General features: G+C 47.7%; 1 protein-coding gene across 8 annotated transcripts in view; it reads right to left on the minus strand.

Moving 5' to 3' along the window:
* The window catches only part of HSF2BP (heat shock transcription factor 2 binding protein), a 66,146-nt gene that overhangs the window by 21,316 nt on the left and 28,146 nt on the right, over positions 1 to 16,684 (minus strand). For all 8 annotated transcript variants that reach the window (XR_003096069.1, XM_025214554.1, XM_006032821.3 and 5 more), the window contains one exon: positions 5,938 to 6,055. Coding sequence is in view for 7 of the 8 variants with exons in the window: in XM_025214554.1 (XP_025070339.1) it covers positions 5,938 to 6,055 (118 nt within the window). In the remaining variant the exon portion in view is untranslated. The remainder of the gene's footprint in view (positions 1 to 5,937; positions 6,056 to 16,684) is intronic.

Below are 16,684 nucleotides of genomic sequence, written 5' to 3' on the forward strand. Positions count from 1 at the left end.
CTGCCCAGCACAGTAAATTTACCGTGCATGTACAACCTTTGATTCCTAAGCACACAATCAACTTTGAAAATAGGACTCAGTGTCCTAATGAGTTAGGCACTTTTAAGAACAGAATCCCTAGACCAGAGAATCAATTGCAGTCATGGCCCACAGCAAACAGTGGAGGCTGCTGTAGAGTTGTGCTATACAGTTTTCAAGGCCCACAAACTCCTTGCTTCTCCTCATACAACCTTTCTTGCTTGGGCCACAGAATTCAAACCTGTGAGTACTTATGACTGTCCCTGATCATCCAAAGTAAAAGAGGATAAATAAAATAACTATTTACAACAGAAAGGGTTAATATTTTTGACACGGTCTTTCAATCTGTTCCTCAATGGGAATGTCAAAGAGATTATAAATGACGTAAAAAGACATTGCTATGTTTGTATTTTTGCTTTTTCTTATTTGCTCTGCATGGAGTAAGGGACTGGTCATGGTGTGCTTAAGAAAGCAGTGTGGTTTGTAATGCTGGAAGAAAACTAACAGCCTTTCTGCTAGCCAGTCAGAAGGCCTATGCCCAAAGGAGCAGTATATTATTAGTAATAACATGCACTTGCCCACACATAATATGGAAACACTGTCTCTTTATGCCATTTTTACCTTTATGCTCTCTTACATCCTGTAAACTAAAAATTAAATATTTTTTGGCACTCTCACACTATAAAAGCAAGTTCTACACAACAAACTGCTTGATAAGCAACATCTTCTAATGTTTAAGACTTTTAAAAGTCATGCATATAACAGAATTTTTCCATGTAAGCCTAGCAAATTAAAATAAGAGCTGCATTTGTTAAAATTTTCCTTAACATTAGAAAGAAACATTGTATTCAGCCCCCTCTACTGACTAATGCAGGGAACTAACCACATAAAGGTAACAAGTTTTGCTAACTACTTTCAACTGTGGATTTGACTGCACTTTGTCTACAGTTCGCTATAACCCATTTGTTGGTCTTTTGCACAACAAGAAAAAAACATTAACAGAAAGAATAAAATGCAACTGGAAACCCACAAAAGTTAACCAACAGATAAATGTCATTTCTTGAGACTACATAACTGAACATTTTAAAAAACTGCCTAGACTTCATGTGGATAGTGTCCTTTAAGTGTAATTCCACAGATATACATCACATTCCCAAAGTTCCTATATGAAGATCCATAAGATATATTTTAAATACACTTAATGTAACAAACCAGGGACTCTACATACAACTAATTAATTTCAGGATGTTCTATGAATTCTTATGACTGTTTTTTACTCTGTACTGCCTCTCAGTCTTTGGGCTGAGAATCCAGGAGTGACACCAAGATGTCTATCTTTGAAAAGGTTGATGGTTAAAGACTATTATGCATCTGAATAGATCTTATCAGGTTGAACAAAAGAATAACTGTATCCTACACAAATCCTTGGGCCACAGAATTGTGCAGGTAGGTGAGGTTTGGAGAGTGGAAAATCTCCAAACAGGAGAATAAAGAGGTTACTGCTAGGTCTTAAAAACCAGAGGACCTCAGAGATTTGGGGGGAGGAAGTGGGGAGGAGACACTTTAGAAATACTCCAGGACAAAGGAAACCTGGGCAGGATGAGCAAGCTTATGCAATAAAATGGAGAGGAGTCCCCTTCTAACTGAGAGACCAGACAAGGGAGAAAGAAAAAGGCTACAGGAGAAGAAAGACTTCATGATTTGTAGGAAAAGCCATGTGCAGGAAGGGATCCTGGATCTGGACACCCTAGAGAAACAGGATCTAAGCTCAAAAAGCAATAAGAAACAGCGGCAGGGAAATACATGCAGGTATTACATAGTTTTATTTACACTGGTAGGGTTCTTGTGCTAGCTAAAGCAAAGAGTGATTTGTTTTCAGAATCCTATACAAAGCTTGTGTGTCCATCTGCTGCCACTAGCACATAGTACTGAGGAGGTGAAACAAAACTCCAAGTGCCCACAAGCCTGGGTTCCTGAGGCAAGTATGTTTCAGTTACTGAGGAATCTTGGTGAGTGAGCATAGATCCTAGAGGCTTATAGTAGGTGGGATGGCAAAGTCCTATTTCTGTGACGGAAAAGCAAATACAGATACTGTGCTCAGCAACTGGGCTACAGATGTCAGGGCAAGAGTGCTGCAATCTCATGTGGGAGTACCCAAACATTGACACCTAGGGCGCTATACACAAGCAGTGAGGCTGCTCCGATGCACTGTAATTAAGGTGCGTTGGAGCAGACTCAATTAACAGTCTGTTGGAGCATGGTAATTATCACACTCCAGCAGACTCCAGTGTCTCAGGAGAGCTTTACTTAAAGTGCCCTCGCCGCCATTTTTCAGCACGGGGATGCTGATACATGAGATGCTCCAGGCACTTTAATTAGAACAGCTCCAAGAGTTGCTCTAATTAAAGCACACACCCTCCCCCCACCTCCCAGAGCATGCGTTTAAATGGCCTGAGTGACCATCCACTTGGGGGAACTACACTACTACTGTAACCTTAACCTATTGTTTTGTCTTTCCCTTCCATCCCAATATTAAATTCCCCCCCACATACTCTATTTTGATATTTGTCCAAGTGACAAAAAAAAATGCACAACAGTCTGAGTTAGCTACTCTTTTTATAAAGCAACCAGTGGAAAAACCAAATGTTTGAAATAAGCATATCCTTTGCCATGGGCGACTGGTGCCTCCTGGCTCTGGGGGGCACCAGTGACCAATAGCCGACTCGGGGCGTAGTCCCCCAGCAGCCGATCACTGACGCCACTGGGGAACTTCCGGCAAAACCAGAGGTGCCAGCAGCACAACTGGAAGTGCCGGCAGTGCTTCTTTGGGCACCCCCATGATCACACGGGGGACATCAGCCACCGGCTTCTTTCGACACCCCCACTCCCTGGCCGACGAGGGCCAATTTCAAGGGGGGCACATTCCCCCACTATGCGTCGCTTATGTCCTTTGCTCAGAGAAATATATGGCATCTCATTTCTAAGTCAGGAGGCACAATTCACCTCTAGAACTTTTAATTGTTTTGATCTCTAAAAATCATATAATAGCCTACATAGGCGACTGGTAGGGGGTGCACGGGGGTCCACGTGCCCCCCTGGTGGGGCCCCCCCGACAGCTGACACTGATGCTGTCAGTAGGGCTGGTGCCCACCCTGACAGGGCCACTGCCGTCGGCAGCTTCTGTGGGTGCCCCGCCAGATTCAGGAGGCACCAGTCGCTCATGATAGCCTGGCAAAGCTACCTTGCCATACGGGCCTTGCAATTTTGGCCACCAGACATGCTCCACTTATCCCACACCCAGCAAGATAGAAGTTCAAATGGGAGAGAATGTTTTTCTAAGATACTAATAGGCATGTGATTAATCTTTAATTAGTATCCCCATCATACCAGCAAACTAGCACAAGTATCAGTCCCATTATCTTTCACTAAGATGATTAAGCCAGGACTGTGCAGGATTCTTCTCTGTGGTATCTGCTCTAACATAAAATTTAAAGTGAGGGCTTTGTTGAAAGCCAAACATGGATATGATCAAAGATGATCATTACACTGTGTAAGGATTTGTAAAATGTATTGCAGCGATACAATAAAATTAATTTGTGGCTAAAATTTCTAAACCACCAGAGAGTTTGTGCAGCCTCTCTTGCTAATAGTTTAATAGACTTTATAAATAAATATTCAAACAAAATGTCCCATGCAGAGTCTGTGGTTGGTCTATGGGCTAGATTTGTACCTGTTTTCCTATGACTGTTGTGGAGTGGATAAAGATTACATCATCATAGAAGAAGCTGTCTGGTAAAGTTGACTATCAGCTCCAGTTGAATCTGAAAAACAGGTTTCCCTCACCAACCGCTGGGGTTAGGTTCCTGAAAGTTCCCATAGTTGGCAAAACCGTGGTTGGCAAGACAAAAGCAGGTGAAAAATGGCAGGGGCGGGCTGATGCACGGCCACAGAAAACCATGGTTACGTAAAACTGCATACCATGGTAGACCAAATGGTATATAGAATATTAAGTGTGGATACTCAAAATCGTGGTTGGCAAAACCGTGGTTGGCAAGGGAAACCTGTATAACATTTTTTTTGTTTTAGATGTCTTTCCAAAAACAACAACAACAACAACAAGCTCCTCAACCACTGCCTAATTACTGTCAATTCCAAGCATTAAAAAAAATGAGTCAGGGCTCAAAAAACCATACTGGCTTAAAAGTTACATGACTTGGGAAGAAAAACCCTTTGAGTTCTTTCATTTGCATTGCGGACTTTCAGCATTGTATTTTCAAAGCTTTTCTCCACAAACTTTCCTTAGTAAGATCCTACTAAATACCACACAATTTAGCTATTCCAGATTGAATGCTGACCTTCAACTCTCAGGTTGGGAAAGAGAGTCTATGACAGACAAATCAGATGGAGGTAACCTGCAATGACATGTATGTATGATGTATGAATGATAAATCATTAATGACATGATCATTCAATGTTCATGTTTTTTCACAGATCAACATTCAACAAATTCTAATGCCTACTAAAAAGAATTCCTTCATACATGAATCAAAGAATCAGCACATCCATATATTTTACAGGCATCCCGCATCTTACGCGAGGGGTACGTTCGAAAGGCAGCACGTAAAGGCGAAAATCGCATATAGTGAAATCGCACATTACTGTGCCAGCGGTGACTGCCTCTGCCTCCAAAACCTCCCACCACCGCCATGGAGCCATGCCAGGTGGCCAGGTGGCATGCAGCCATCCCCACCACCACCCTGCACTGCGCCACTGCCGCCAGCCACACAGCTCTAAGTGTGGATCTGCGGCGGCGGCGGGAGATTTTGGAGGCAGAGGCAGTCACCGCTGGCACAGTAATGTGCGATTTCACTATATGCGATTTTCGCCTTTACGTGCTGCCTTTCGAACGTAACCCTCGCGTAAGATGCGGGATGCCTGTACCTACTTATATGGTCCCTAGATCACCAGTGTATCCAAAGACAGATAACTAAGATGAGATGGATTTTTCCCCTGCTAGGTACAACTCACTTAGGTGACACTGTAATAACTGAGGAAATTTCCGAAGAGATTAAAATGCATTTCATGTCTTCATTTACTAGAAAGTCCAACTTATTTCATTAAAGGAAAGATGATACTTTAAACAGATTTATTTTCATTTAGTTTCTTTCAGCGCTTCTTCCTGCTTTAAAACTTCACCCACCCTTAAATACCAGCATCCTAGCAACCCAAACTTTTGCCAATGCAGGAATAAGCCACACCTCTGCATTAAAGACAATGGTCCTTGATAGATCTTGCAAGAGACTTGGAGCAGAATCCTATTTCAATTTACACACCCACATGGCAATTACTTCACTGCATAATTGACAATTCTGGCAGTTAGCCACATTTTGTACTCCATGTGCTGTAGGATGCACCTGGCTACTGACCATACACAGTTGGTTGCACTCGGGCACAGCTCAGTATGTGTGTATTTGAGCATGAGTCTTGAAATTCTTGGCAAAACACGAAGTGGGTAGGAGCTAGGATTCCTATCTTCTAGCCAACAGCCCAATGGCTAGGGCAGTCACCCCAGAAAGGGGAGACCCAGGTTCTAGGCCCCCACACACAAACGATATTTAAACTTGCAACTCTAACTACCATACCACAAAACAGTCATTATCCAATCCTCTCTTCAGCCTAGCATATATGTCCACCTGCCCTTCATGTGCATGCAACCTTATCTAATGGAAAATATACACTCCCCAGCTTTGTAGTCCAATGTGGTATAGCTATAAAGAATGCCTCCTGTGATTATTAATTCCAACCAATGAAGTTCTGCTCCAGCTAAAAAATAATAGGCCATTAGGAAAGTAGCTGTAGTGATGGCAGACTATATTGCAAGTTAACCAGTTTCATTTTTAAACTATGTAGCCACCATACACTTTAAGTTTGGTACAAAATCCTGGCTTCATATCTCCCAGAAGTTGTATCATTGTGTCCAACAGCTCCCGACTGGAATTAACCAGGAACTCACGGCCACATGCCAATGCAGCGACGTCTACAAGAGAACACAAAATAACACTACATTAATCACATTTCAAACAAAAAAATAAATTCATAGTTAATACAGGCTCACTTTAATTACTAGTACCACTGACAATGAAGGAACTGTGAAAAATACGCTATAGACACATATAAACGTAATGTTATATTTATCTACTCAATGATATTGAGCCTTTGTGCTACTGAAGCAGCAAACAATATCTACTTGTCAACCCTTTTAATAATTATACACAGATAATTAAAATATGTACTCATGTTGGTCTAGCAACACAAGTGGTAATGCTATGAATTATGAGGCAGAAGGCTGCATTCAAGAAGTTCTGAACTGGCATCCTCAAACAGCACTGACATAATGCAAAGCAGATCCTTATAGAGGCTCATATTAAAGGAAGTAAGGAAGATACAGACTGCTTTCTGTTTATTCATCCTGGGTTGCATGTCCACAGTAAACCATTCAAACACCCACAAAGGTCCATTTGCAAGATCTTCCCCTACCCTGCATGAGTACTTTGTTGTTCAAGCCCAATACAATATGCAAAAAAAGAAAAGTCAGAAATAAAATTATTCTAAGGATAAGGTTTTTGCACTGTGGGCGTGTCTACATGTGAATTTAAGTGCACCTCAACTTAATGCACCTTAACACACCTCGCTGGGCAGCCTACCCTGGTAAGCACTCTGAACACCCCCTGGAAGCCTGCGGCAGCATAGCCAGGCAGTACAGCCAGCACTGGCTGAGGGGGCAGAAGCCTCCGCTCCCTCTGGGTACAGTCAGCCTGGCCCCAGCCCCAGTTCTAACCCCCTCATGTTCCTGCCTCCCCAGCATCAGATGACAGCAGACAGGAGCTGAGCCTGCAGGGCCCCACACTGCCACCAGGCACCACCAAGAAGAGGACACGGCGGGTGCTGTTCTGCAAGGCGCAGACACTGGAGCTAGAGTGGCAGTTCTGGCAGCAGTGGTCCCTGTCGGTAGATGGTAAGTTGGCAGAGGGAGCAGGAGACATGAGGGCTCCTGTCAAAGCAAAAGGGAAAGGCCCGCTGTGACTACCTGAAGGGGAAAGGGGCAGCACAGCATGGGTACAGCCTTTGCTAGCGGCTCCCCCATACCTCTCTCTCAAGGCAGGTTTGCTGGCTGGGCAATACAGCCCAGCAGGGGTAAGATGCCTCACTCTCCACCCTGGATTCAGGTGCCCTTAGAAGCCCACACTGGGGCTGAGACAGCAGGCAAGTTGGGACTACGTCTGCCCCCAGCACCACTTTCCCTGTTCCACCCACCTCCGTCCTAGGCAAGTGCTTGCCCAGCCTCCCTGCCAGATACTATGGGTGGGAGAGAAGCTCATTTTGTACAGCCTCAGTGCGGGCTTCTAAGGGTGCCTGAATCGGTGGGTAGCAAGGTATCCTGCCCCTGCACAGCTGCATTCCTTGTGCTTTGACAGGTGCCCTTGCCACCTCCTGCTCCCTCTGCCAACTTACACACACTCACCAGGACCTGGGGGAACATCTGTTCACCAGAGCACCCCAAGGGATGACAAGGTCGAACAGTCACAAACTCCTCCATGACCGTTTCAGGCTGGACATAAAGAAGAACTTCTTTACTGTCTGAGCCCCCAAGATTTGGAAAAGACTGCCGCCAGAGGTGGTTCAAGCACCTACTTTGAACACCTTCAAGCAACATTTGGATGTTTATCTTGCTGGGATCCCATGATCCCTGCTGACTTCTTGCCCCTGAGGCAAGGGGCTGGACTCAGTGATCTTCCGAGGTCCCAAACAGCCCTAATGTCTATGAATCTATGGATCGCTGCTGCTGGAACCGCCACTCCAGCATCTGTGCCTTGCAGAACAGCACCCGCGTCTTCTTGACGGCACCCAGTGACAGCATGGGGCCCTGTGGGCTAGGCTCCAGCCTGCTTAGTCACATAGCATTAAGGCACCTTAACTAATTGCTCCTAAATGTGATATTTGCTTTATGCAGGTATCAAATTTAGGCACAATTAGCCTAAAAACAGCATTTTTAAGGCACATTAAGGGTGCACACGTGTAGATCCATGCCCTTAACGAGCCTTAAAAAATGGCTAAGGCACCTTAAATCACCACATATAGATGCTCCCAGTGTGAAGTAAAATACGTTAACCAGTGAGATATGAAATAACATTATAGCAAATGCTTAAGGAAATAAAAAGGATACTGGGCCTGATCCTTCTCACCCAGATGTAACTCAGGAATAAATCAATGACTGAAATAAATGGTGTCACACCAGGTGTAAAACAAGTTTAAGTGACAGGAAAATCAGATCCACTACTTTGTATTCAAACAGATGTGGTTATGAAATAATGTATTACATATGCAGAATGTCCTTTGTAACTAACATATTAACAAAACAAAATATGAGAAATAATAGGTATGTTATCTTCCATATCCTCATGCTCAGTATAGTATTGGTTAAGGGAGAACATATTCAGGAATACTCAACAGGAAGTTACAACGTGTGTACATAAATTGCTTTTTTCACCATCTAAAGAAGTGGTTCCCAACCTTTTTTTGCCACGACCCACTGCTGGGAGCAGAGTGCAGTGGCGGCCCAAGGGTGGGGGAGCTCCTGGCATACAGCGCAGCTCGTCCTTTGTGCGTACCATCGCCAGCATTGCCCCCGCTACCCACATTTGGGTCGCGACCTGAGATTGGGAACCACTGATTTAAAGTATTTTATTGCCATGACTTAACAGAAGTACACAACTTTACAGCACTTTAAAAATGTGTATAGCACTTTAAATTCACCCTTGTTAAATGAAGTATCAAATTTGAAGCGCTGTACTTTACAGCATTTTAGCAACCTATAGCGCTTTAAATAACTTCTTGTAGGCTGGTCAAATTTCTGGCAGTCTGCCAGTATCCCATGGGCTTCGTAAGCTTGGTTAGTGCTCCCCAGCACCACCAGCCCAGACAAGAGCTCCTGTCCAGCCCCAGGGCAGATGCTGGTTCCCAGCAAAGAAGGGTGGGGGGAGGGGAAGGTGGGTAAAAGGGACATGCTGCTGATAGGATACACACACACATCCTGAACCTGCATGGCCAGGGGGGGACAAGACACTTGGATACATGCGCGCGCACACCCCCCCCCCCACACACACACACACAACCTGAGACCAAGCAACCGGTCCACGGCTATGCAGGAAGCTGAGCTGTCAGCCTGGGTGAGAGCTGCTGCCTGGGCTGTGGCAGAAGTGGTGCCCGCTCCCATAACAAGAAACACCTCTCAGATACAGCCACTTCTGATCCCAAGTCCAACAAACCAATTCAAGAAACAGACCACTATTTGAAGACAACACAATAGATATCATAAAAGAATCTTAAAAGAAACAAGAGATTTAGGAATTAGCATAATGGATCAGACCTATGTCTATCCCTTCCGGTATACCATCTCTGATAATGACTAGGACCAGGTATTTCAAAGCAAGGTGCAAACAAACCCACAGTAAGCAGAAGTGGGATAATCTCCATAATGGTTTCATTCTAATCTCTAAAAGTTACCAACTGGTTTGAGCCCAGAAGCACGAGGTACTATGTTCTTCCCAACTGCTTGTAATCTCTAACTCTTGACATCTCTTATCCGTATAAACTTCTAATCCCTCTTTGAAGCTCATTAAATTGTTGAACTCAACTGCATCCTGTAGCAATGAGCCCCAGCCTGTTTACATGTTAGAGTGAAAAAGTATTTCCCTTAATCTGTTTTTGAATTTGTCATCTTTCAATTTAAATACATGTCTGCCTATTATTGTGTTGTAAAACAGGGAACATAGATGTTCCCACTCTACCTTTTCTATACTAGTTATTATTTTACATACTTTCACTGTCTCATCTTATCAATCACCATGTATAGGTAAACGATCCCAATATTTTCATCATTCTTCATCATACTGTTTTTCCATCTTCTTGACCAGTCTCACAGTCTTTCTCTGAATCCCTTCTCAATAATATCCTTTTTGATATGGCATGACAGTATTACACAGAGCATTCCAAATGAGGCCACACTCCTGATTCAAATAAAGGCATTATAATAGCCTCCATTTTATTCACCATAGCATACCTTATAAATATTAGCATAAGATCTGCTTTTCTGAGCCTGGCTGCATTATCTTGCACCCACTGATACCAACACCTCTTTCCTGAGTTGAAACAGTTAATTCAGAATGCCATTTGGTGTAACAATAGCTTATTTTTTCTGTTAAAACTGCATTACTCTATATTTATGGACGTGGCACATAAATAGCCACTGTATTACCCATTTACCTAATCTGGTTAACTTCCTCAGAATTTCCTCAAAATCTTCTTACAAAGATAGACTAACCAGAGTAACTTTGGTTATCTGCAAATTCTGTTTGCTCACCGTTCTATACCCTCCATGTAGGCTAGTGGGACATTTGTATATGCCACTAAATTGGCCTTTAAAGCAGCTTAAATCCCTTTTGCACCACTTTAATGGTACACCTATTTACACATGTTGGTGGCATAATGTGCTTTAATGGCACAGCTGTTTATAGTGTGTCAAATGACCTTGGGACGCAGCAAAATAAAACATGTCTGAGGTGTTTTAGTTTGCTACCTTACAGCCGCGGAGGGAAGCACTGGGCCCCGTGCAGCTCAGGAGTTGTACAGGAAGCCCACGCAGGCAGCCCGGCAGCAGCCTGTGCAGGCAGGCTTCACTGAAGGAAAATAAATAAATAAATGAAAAGCAGTGAGCCTAATCTTTTTTTTTTTTTTTTTCTCCCTCCCCAGAGCCTGCCTGCCTGAGCTGCACGGAGGCCCAGTGCTTCCCTCCGCAGCTGCGGTAAACCCAGGACCACTCAGGCCAGGTGCCTGCAGGTGGGTGGTTCCCCAGCTGGGGGGCACTGCCACTACCGTGGAGAGAAGCACCAGCCTCCCCCTGCAGCTCAGGGACCACTAAGCCCGCCAGCAGCTCGCTCTCCCCTCCCTGCCGCTGGAGAGGCAGGTAAGGATCAGGCCTGACCCTTACGTACAACACACAGGGTGTTATTTTGCCCTAAATTGAGGTGTTTTTAAAAAACCCACTGCTTCAATGTAGTGAGAACTAAACTGAAGCAAATTCACGTGGCATGTACAAATGACCATGGAGCTCAGTATTCTACCTCCATGGGCCAGATTAATGGTGTTGGGCTAGTCCATGGGCCAGATCCTACACAGGGCCAGCAATCAGGGTCAGTCCAGCACACTAGCCTAGTCCTGTATCCCAGATCCAGCCACAGATGCCAGCCCACACCCCAGAATTGGATCCAGCCACATGCCAGTCCAACCCTGTGCACTGGACCTGGCCATGGATGCCAGCCCTACCGTGTGCTGGCATAATCTAGTGCACAAGGTTATGTCATCCAGCTCATGGGACTCCTCATGGGTTGGGACCACTGTAATTCAGGCTTCAGAGGATATCGGGGGAAAGTCCAAAATTTAGCATTTCCCGTGAAGCCCCAGAAAACTGCAATTTGGCCAGAAATGGCCTGAAACCATGGGGAAGATGGAGAAGAAAAAAAAAAAAGGGGGGGGGGGGGGGGGGGGAGGAAAGGGAAAAAGGTAGAAGGAAAAAAACCTTATCCGAAGCACAGAGAAAAAAGGTGGCAAAGCCCCAGAAACACTATATAAACCCCATGTTTCCAGGGGCAGCCTACAGATTAATGATCATGTCATTAATGATGGAGCTCAGCCAATCAGGTTGCTCAATTCCCTGCTTTGACAGGGAGCTTAAAAGACCTGCCCAGAGCAGAGCAGGTAAGTACCCCACTGCATAGGGGCTGCAGGCATAGGCATGCTGGGTACCTGCCCCCACAGCTTGGTGTGGGGTACAGGGTACACCCCCAACTATAACATCCCCTCCAAGGCTTGCTTAGCTGGCTGGATGTGAGGTGAGGCTGGGAGGGAGGGGGGAGCATTCCCCCCTGCTGGGTGCCTGTTCCCACAACTTGGTGTGGGGAAGGGACTTCCCCCAGCTCAGGGTCTCCTAAGCCCCTCTTTGCTTTGCTGCCACGCAAATTTCCCCATGCAGTGGGGCTCAGGAAACTTGTGCTGGGCAGGGGGAAGCCTCTGCAGTGGGGCACCCTGCATCACACACCCAGCTGTAGTGGCACATGCCCAGCATGGGTCTTGTGAGCCCTGCTGCACAGAGAAGGGGAGGGCAAAATTCCTCTCTCCCATGTGGCAGCAAAACAAAGCAGGGCTCAGGAGACCCTGTACTGGGCCAGGGGAAGCCCCTACCCCACACCCAGCTGGCACCCAGCTGGGTGGAGGCAGGCACGCAGCAGGGAGGAACCCTTCTCCCACTCCCTCCCAGCCTGACCCCACATCCAGCCAGCTAAGCAAAGCCTTGGCTGGGATGATCTAGTTGGGGATGGTCCTGCTTTGAGCAGGGGGGACAGACTAGATGACCTCCTGAGGTCCCTACCAACCCTAAATTTCTATGATTTTATGATTTCAACATTTTGCACAGTGAAAGCTGAAAAGATGAGCAAGAGTAGTGTGAAGACACCCCATGTAGCAAAGAAAAATTCTGCCATGGATCAAGTGAAGCAGTTTCCTGCAGGCACTCTTCATACAGACGATGGCAAAACAGGTGAAGAGCAGCCTGTGTGCTGTTGTTCAATAGCAATCAGCACCATGGGCCGGTTTCCTCAGTCAGAGGTGTGGGAGACCCTGCCATGAAGAATACCTTATACTGGCTTTGGCAAACCTGTAGGGAGCCTGCTTTTTCCCCCCCACCAGAGCCGGAATTCCAGTGGTTCTTACTCAGGGGCCCAGATATTTGGCAGCAGAGGAGCAGCAATTAATGATGCTACCATTCCCCCATCACCAAATTCCTGGACCCCTGAGGAGACCCAGAAGCCATATGACATGGACTTGCAGACTAGAGGCAGAGCACAACTGAGGGTTATTATAGACGAGGTAGACAGGGTGACCTGTATTTAAGGCTGTGGCACACTTCTCATTGAAAACCCTTGTTTAAAGCTTCCTACAGTTTTGCCTGACTTCAAGTATTTGAGCTGAAGTTTTCCATGCTTAATATCTGCTTCAAGTGGAACTTTTTTTTTCTTTTTTTTTTTTTTGGGGGGGGGGGGGGGAGAGGGGGGAATACTGCTTAGACACTATTAATATTTTTATATCTGCTTTGTTGAGAAGATCTAGCACTTTCATGCTTTAGGGCAGGGGTCACTAACTGCTGGCTCACATGCCAGAGCATGGCACCCAAGGCCATTTTGCTCAGCATGCCCAACTGGCCCATGCTCTAGGCAGCTGCTGCCAGCCACAGAGCCCAGGCTTCTTGCAGCAGGCAGCCAAGAGGCTGCAAGCCCTGCCCACGTCTCGAAGCAGCCTGGCCCAATTGGCTGACAGTAGCTGCACAGAGCCTGAGCTGGCTGTAGCTGGGAGGCTGCAAACAGCTGCACCGGCTCCATGCAGAGGTCCACATGCACCCAACCACCATGGAGCCCAGCCAGGGCTCTGGAACCCACTGCAGCTGTTTGCAGTCAACCTGCACTAAATCTCCATGTCCAGTGAGTCTCACTGCCCCACTCTACCCTCCTGCACTTGGTCCCGCCCACTGGGCCACAGAGGTGACTTCTGCCCCTGCCGATCCAGCAACTGCACACGCACCTCTGGGCATATGACAAGGGAGGGGCCTGGGGCAGTGCAACCCTGGCTTCTCCCACATCATCTGCCCAGAGGCATGTGTACAGCCACCACCACCATGGAACCGGTGCCAGGGCTCCAGAACCCAGTGCAGCTGCTCAGCCTGCTAGCTGCAGCTGCCCAGAGACCAGGCCAGCTGTGGCAGGCAACCAGGAGGCTGCAAACAGCTGCACTGGGCTCCAGAGCCCTTGGCTGGGTTCTGTGGAGGTGGCAGGTGCATGCATGCCTCCAGGCGGATGGCAGGGGAAAGGCCAGGGTTGCACTCTCCTAGACCCCTCCCCCCTATGCACCCAGATGTGCACATGCACACAACCACCATGGAGCCCAGCCAGGGCTCTGGAACCCGATGCAGCTGTTTGCAGCCAGCCTGCACTATATCTTAGACCAGACAGCAGGCAGGCTGCAGACAGCTACACCGGGCTCTGGGACACCATCCATGCCAGCGGCAACTGTATGCATGCCTTGGAGCACAGGGCAGGGAAGAGGCCAGGGCAACATGACCCCAGCCACTCCCCTACCATCCATCTGGAGGCACACATGCAGCCACTTCCAACAGCAAGGAGTGTGCCCCTTGCAGTTCTCCCCCAGTCTGCGCCTGGCAAACCAAGTCAATGCGTGGGCTGGGGTTGGGGTATTTTTGGCACTCTGGCCAAAAACGCTGTCAACCCCTGCTTTAAGGCAAAGGTTTGCAATTTGGCATGATGTTATTCTTGTGCAGGGGTGTGTCCACAATTGGTCCAGTTGTAGGCCTCAACAGTCTCAGACGACACATGCGGTTTAGATTCGTCCAACCACCTGCTCCTGGCAGGCAAGAAAAGAAACACCAACCCTGGGGTCATGTGATCTCAGCCCGGTGCCTGTCCAGTCTCTTCTTGAAGGCCCCCATCTGGCTTGAAGACCCCCAAGGATGGGGCGAGCACCACCTCCCTTGGAAGCCCATTCCAGATTCTGGCAACCCTGACTGTGAAGAACTTTTTCCTTATGTCCAGCCTGAACCTTCTCTCTAGTAGCTTATGGCCATTGCTCCTTGACGTTCCAGGGGGTGCCCTGGTGAACAGATCATTGCCTGCTTCATGTTGCTCTCCCCTTATGAATTTGTACACCACCACAAGGTCCCCTCTCAGCCTTCTCTTGGAGAGGCTGAAGAGGTTAAGGTCTCTTAGCCTTTCCTCGTAGGGCATTCCCTGCAGGCCTCAGGTAAGTGGCTCTTCTTCGGACCCTCTTCAGGTTGTCCGCATCCCGCTTGAACTGCGGCATCCAGAACTGGACACAGTACTCCAGCTGTGGTCTGACCAGCGGTGCATAGAGGGGGAGAATCGCTTCCCTGCACCTGTTTGTGAAGCACCTACGGATGCACGACAAGGTGCGATTGGCTTTGCCAACTGCTTTATCACATTGGCAACTCATGTTCATCCTGGAGTCAACAGTGATTCCAAGATCTTTTTCTTGGTTAGAACTTAGCAGCTAAATTCTCTGATGATTCCATCTACACTGGAATCATCTCTCCATAGGTTTTACAAATTTATCAGACTCTGCGTGCACCATCCCCAGGGAACCAGTTCAGCATGTTCCATTCCAGGGCCAATTCAGACTTTCTAGGTCATTTACGTATCTGGCAGCCCGGGCTCTCTACAGCAGCATTTCTCAACCTGTGTAGGCTGCGACCCAAAAGTGGATCACAAGAATATATAAAAGGGTCGCAAACAAACTTTAAAAATAGATCATGTTTTGCATACATTTTTGAAAAAACAGATGCTTCTTGTGCTTCACCACGTGTTAATACTGGGCATCCTAATAAACAGGGATCTGGGTTTTCCATTTACCGCAGAAAAACATGTATTTTCTTCCTTAAGGGAGAAAATAACTGATTTTATCCTTTAAAGGAGAAAAAACGTGCGCTCCTCACAGGCTGGCAGATTTCAAGCCTGAAAGGGGCTGCTTGGGGTTGGGAGAGCAAGAGAAGGGCAATCAGGCAGGAGGCACCATGTGCATGTGTACACACACACACATACATGTGGCAATCAGGCAGTGTGAAGAGTCACTCCCACAGCTCCCCACACGTAAGTCTACGGCACAGAAAGAGGCACAGCTCCCCACACGTAAGTCTACGGCACAGGGAGAGGCACAGGCAACATGGGCAGGGGTACGGGGCCACAAGCGATGCATTGGTGGGCATGGGGGGGCATGTGCCCCCCCTCCCCAGATTTGTGAACCCACTGTGGCCATGGGGCTGCAGCCCAGCAAGACCAGCACGGGCAAGAGCCACCTCCATGGCCCAGCAGGCAGGACCTGGCACAGGAGGGCAGAGCAGTGTGACGAGACTCATTGCTGCCACTGCTAGGACCCCTGCACCAGCTGTGTGGCCAGCAGCGCAAAGACTAATGGATGAGAAGAGGGGGGGGGCCTCCTGCCTCACCTTCTCCCATCTCCCCCAGCTGCTTGTGCACCAGGCCATGGCTATACGCTGCTGCCACGGCCCAGACACTACCGCGATTCCCCTCAGGCTGTGGCTCTACTTGGGACAGAAGGTGGAGTGGCAGGCAGCGTGAGTGGCCTGGGGGAATGGCGGCCAGGCCATGGTGGAGGGGTAAACCTAGGGCCCAGCGCATGAGCGGCTGGTGGTGGGAGAAGGTGAGGACAGCACGCTCCTCCCCCCACCATCTGTTACTGCTCATGCTACTGCCATTGCAGCTGGCACAGGGGTCCCAGCAGCAACAGCAATGAGTCTCACTGCCCCATTCTGCCCTCCTGCACTTGGTCCTGCCCACTGGGCCACAGACATGACTTCTGCCCATGCTGATCCAGCCAGGATGCAGCCCTGTGCCTGCTGTGGGTGCACAAGTCAGGGGGGCAGATGCCCCACCTCCCACATCCACCCATGAACAACACACGCCCCTGGCAGCTGGGGCAGCACAGCGGCGGGGGGGGGACAGCCGCAGGG

This window comes from Alligator sinensis, unplaced genomic scaffold (genome assembly GCF_000455745.1).
Source record: "Alligator sinensis unplaced genomic scaffold, ASM45574v1 scaffold643_2, whole genome shotgun sequence".
In the NCBI taxonomy this organism is placed as follows: Eukaryota; Metazoa; Chordata; order Crocodylia; family Alligatoridae; genus Alligator; species Alligator sinensis.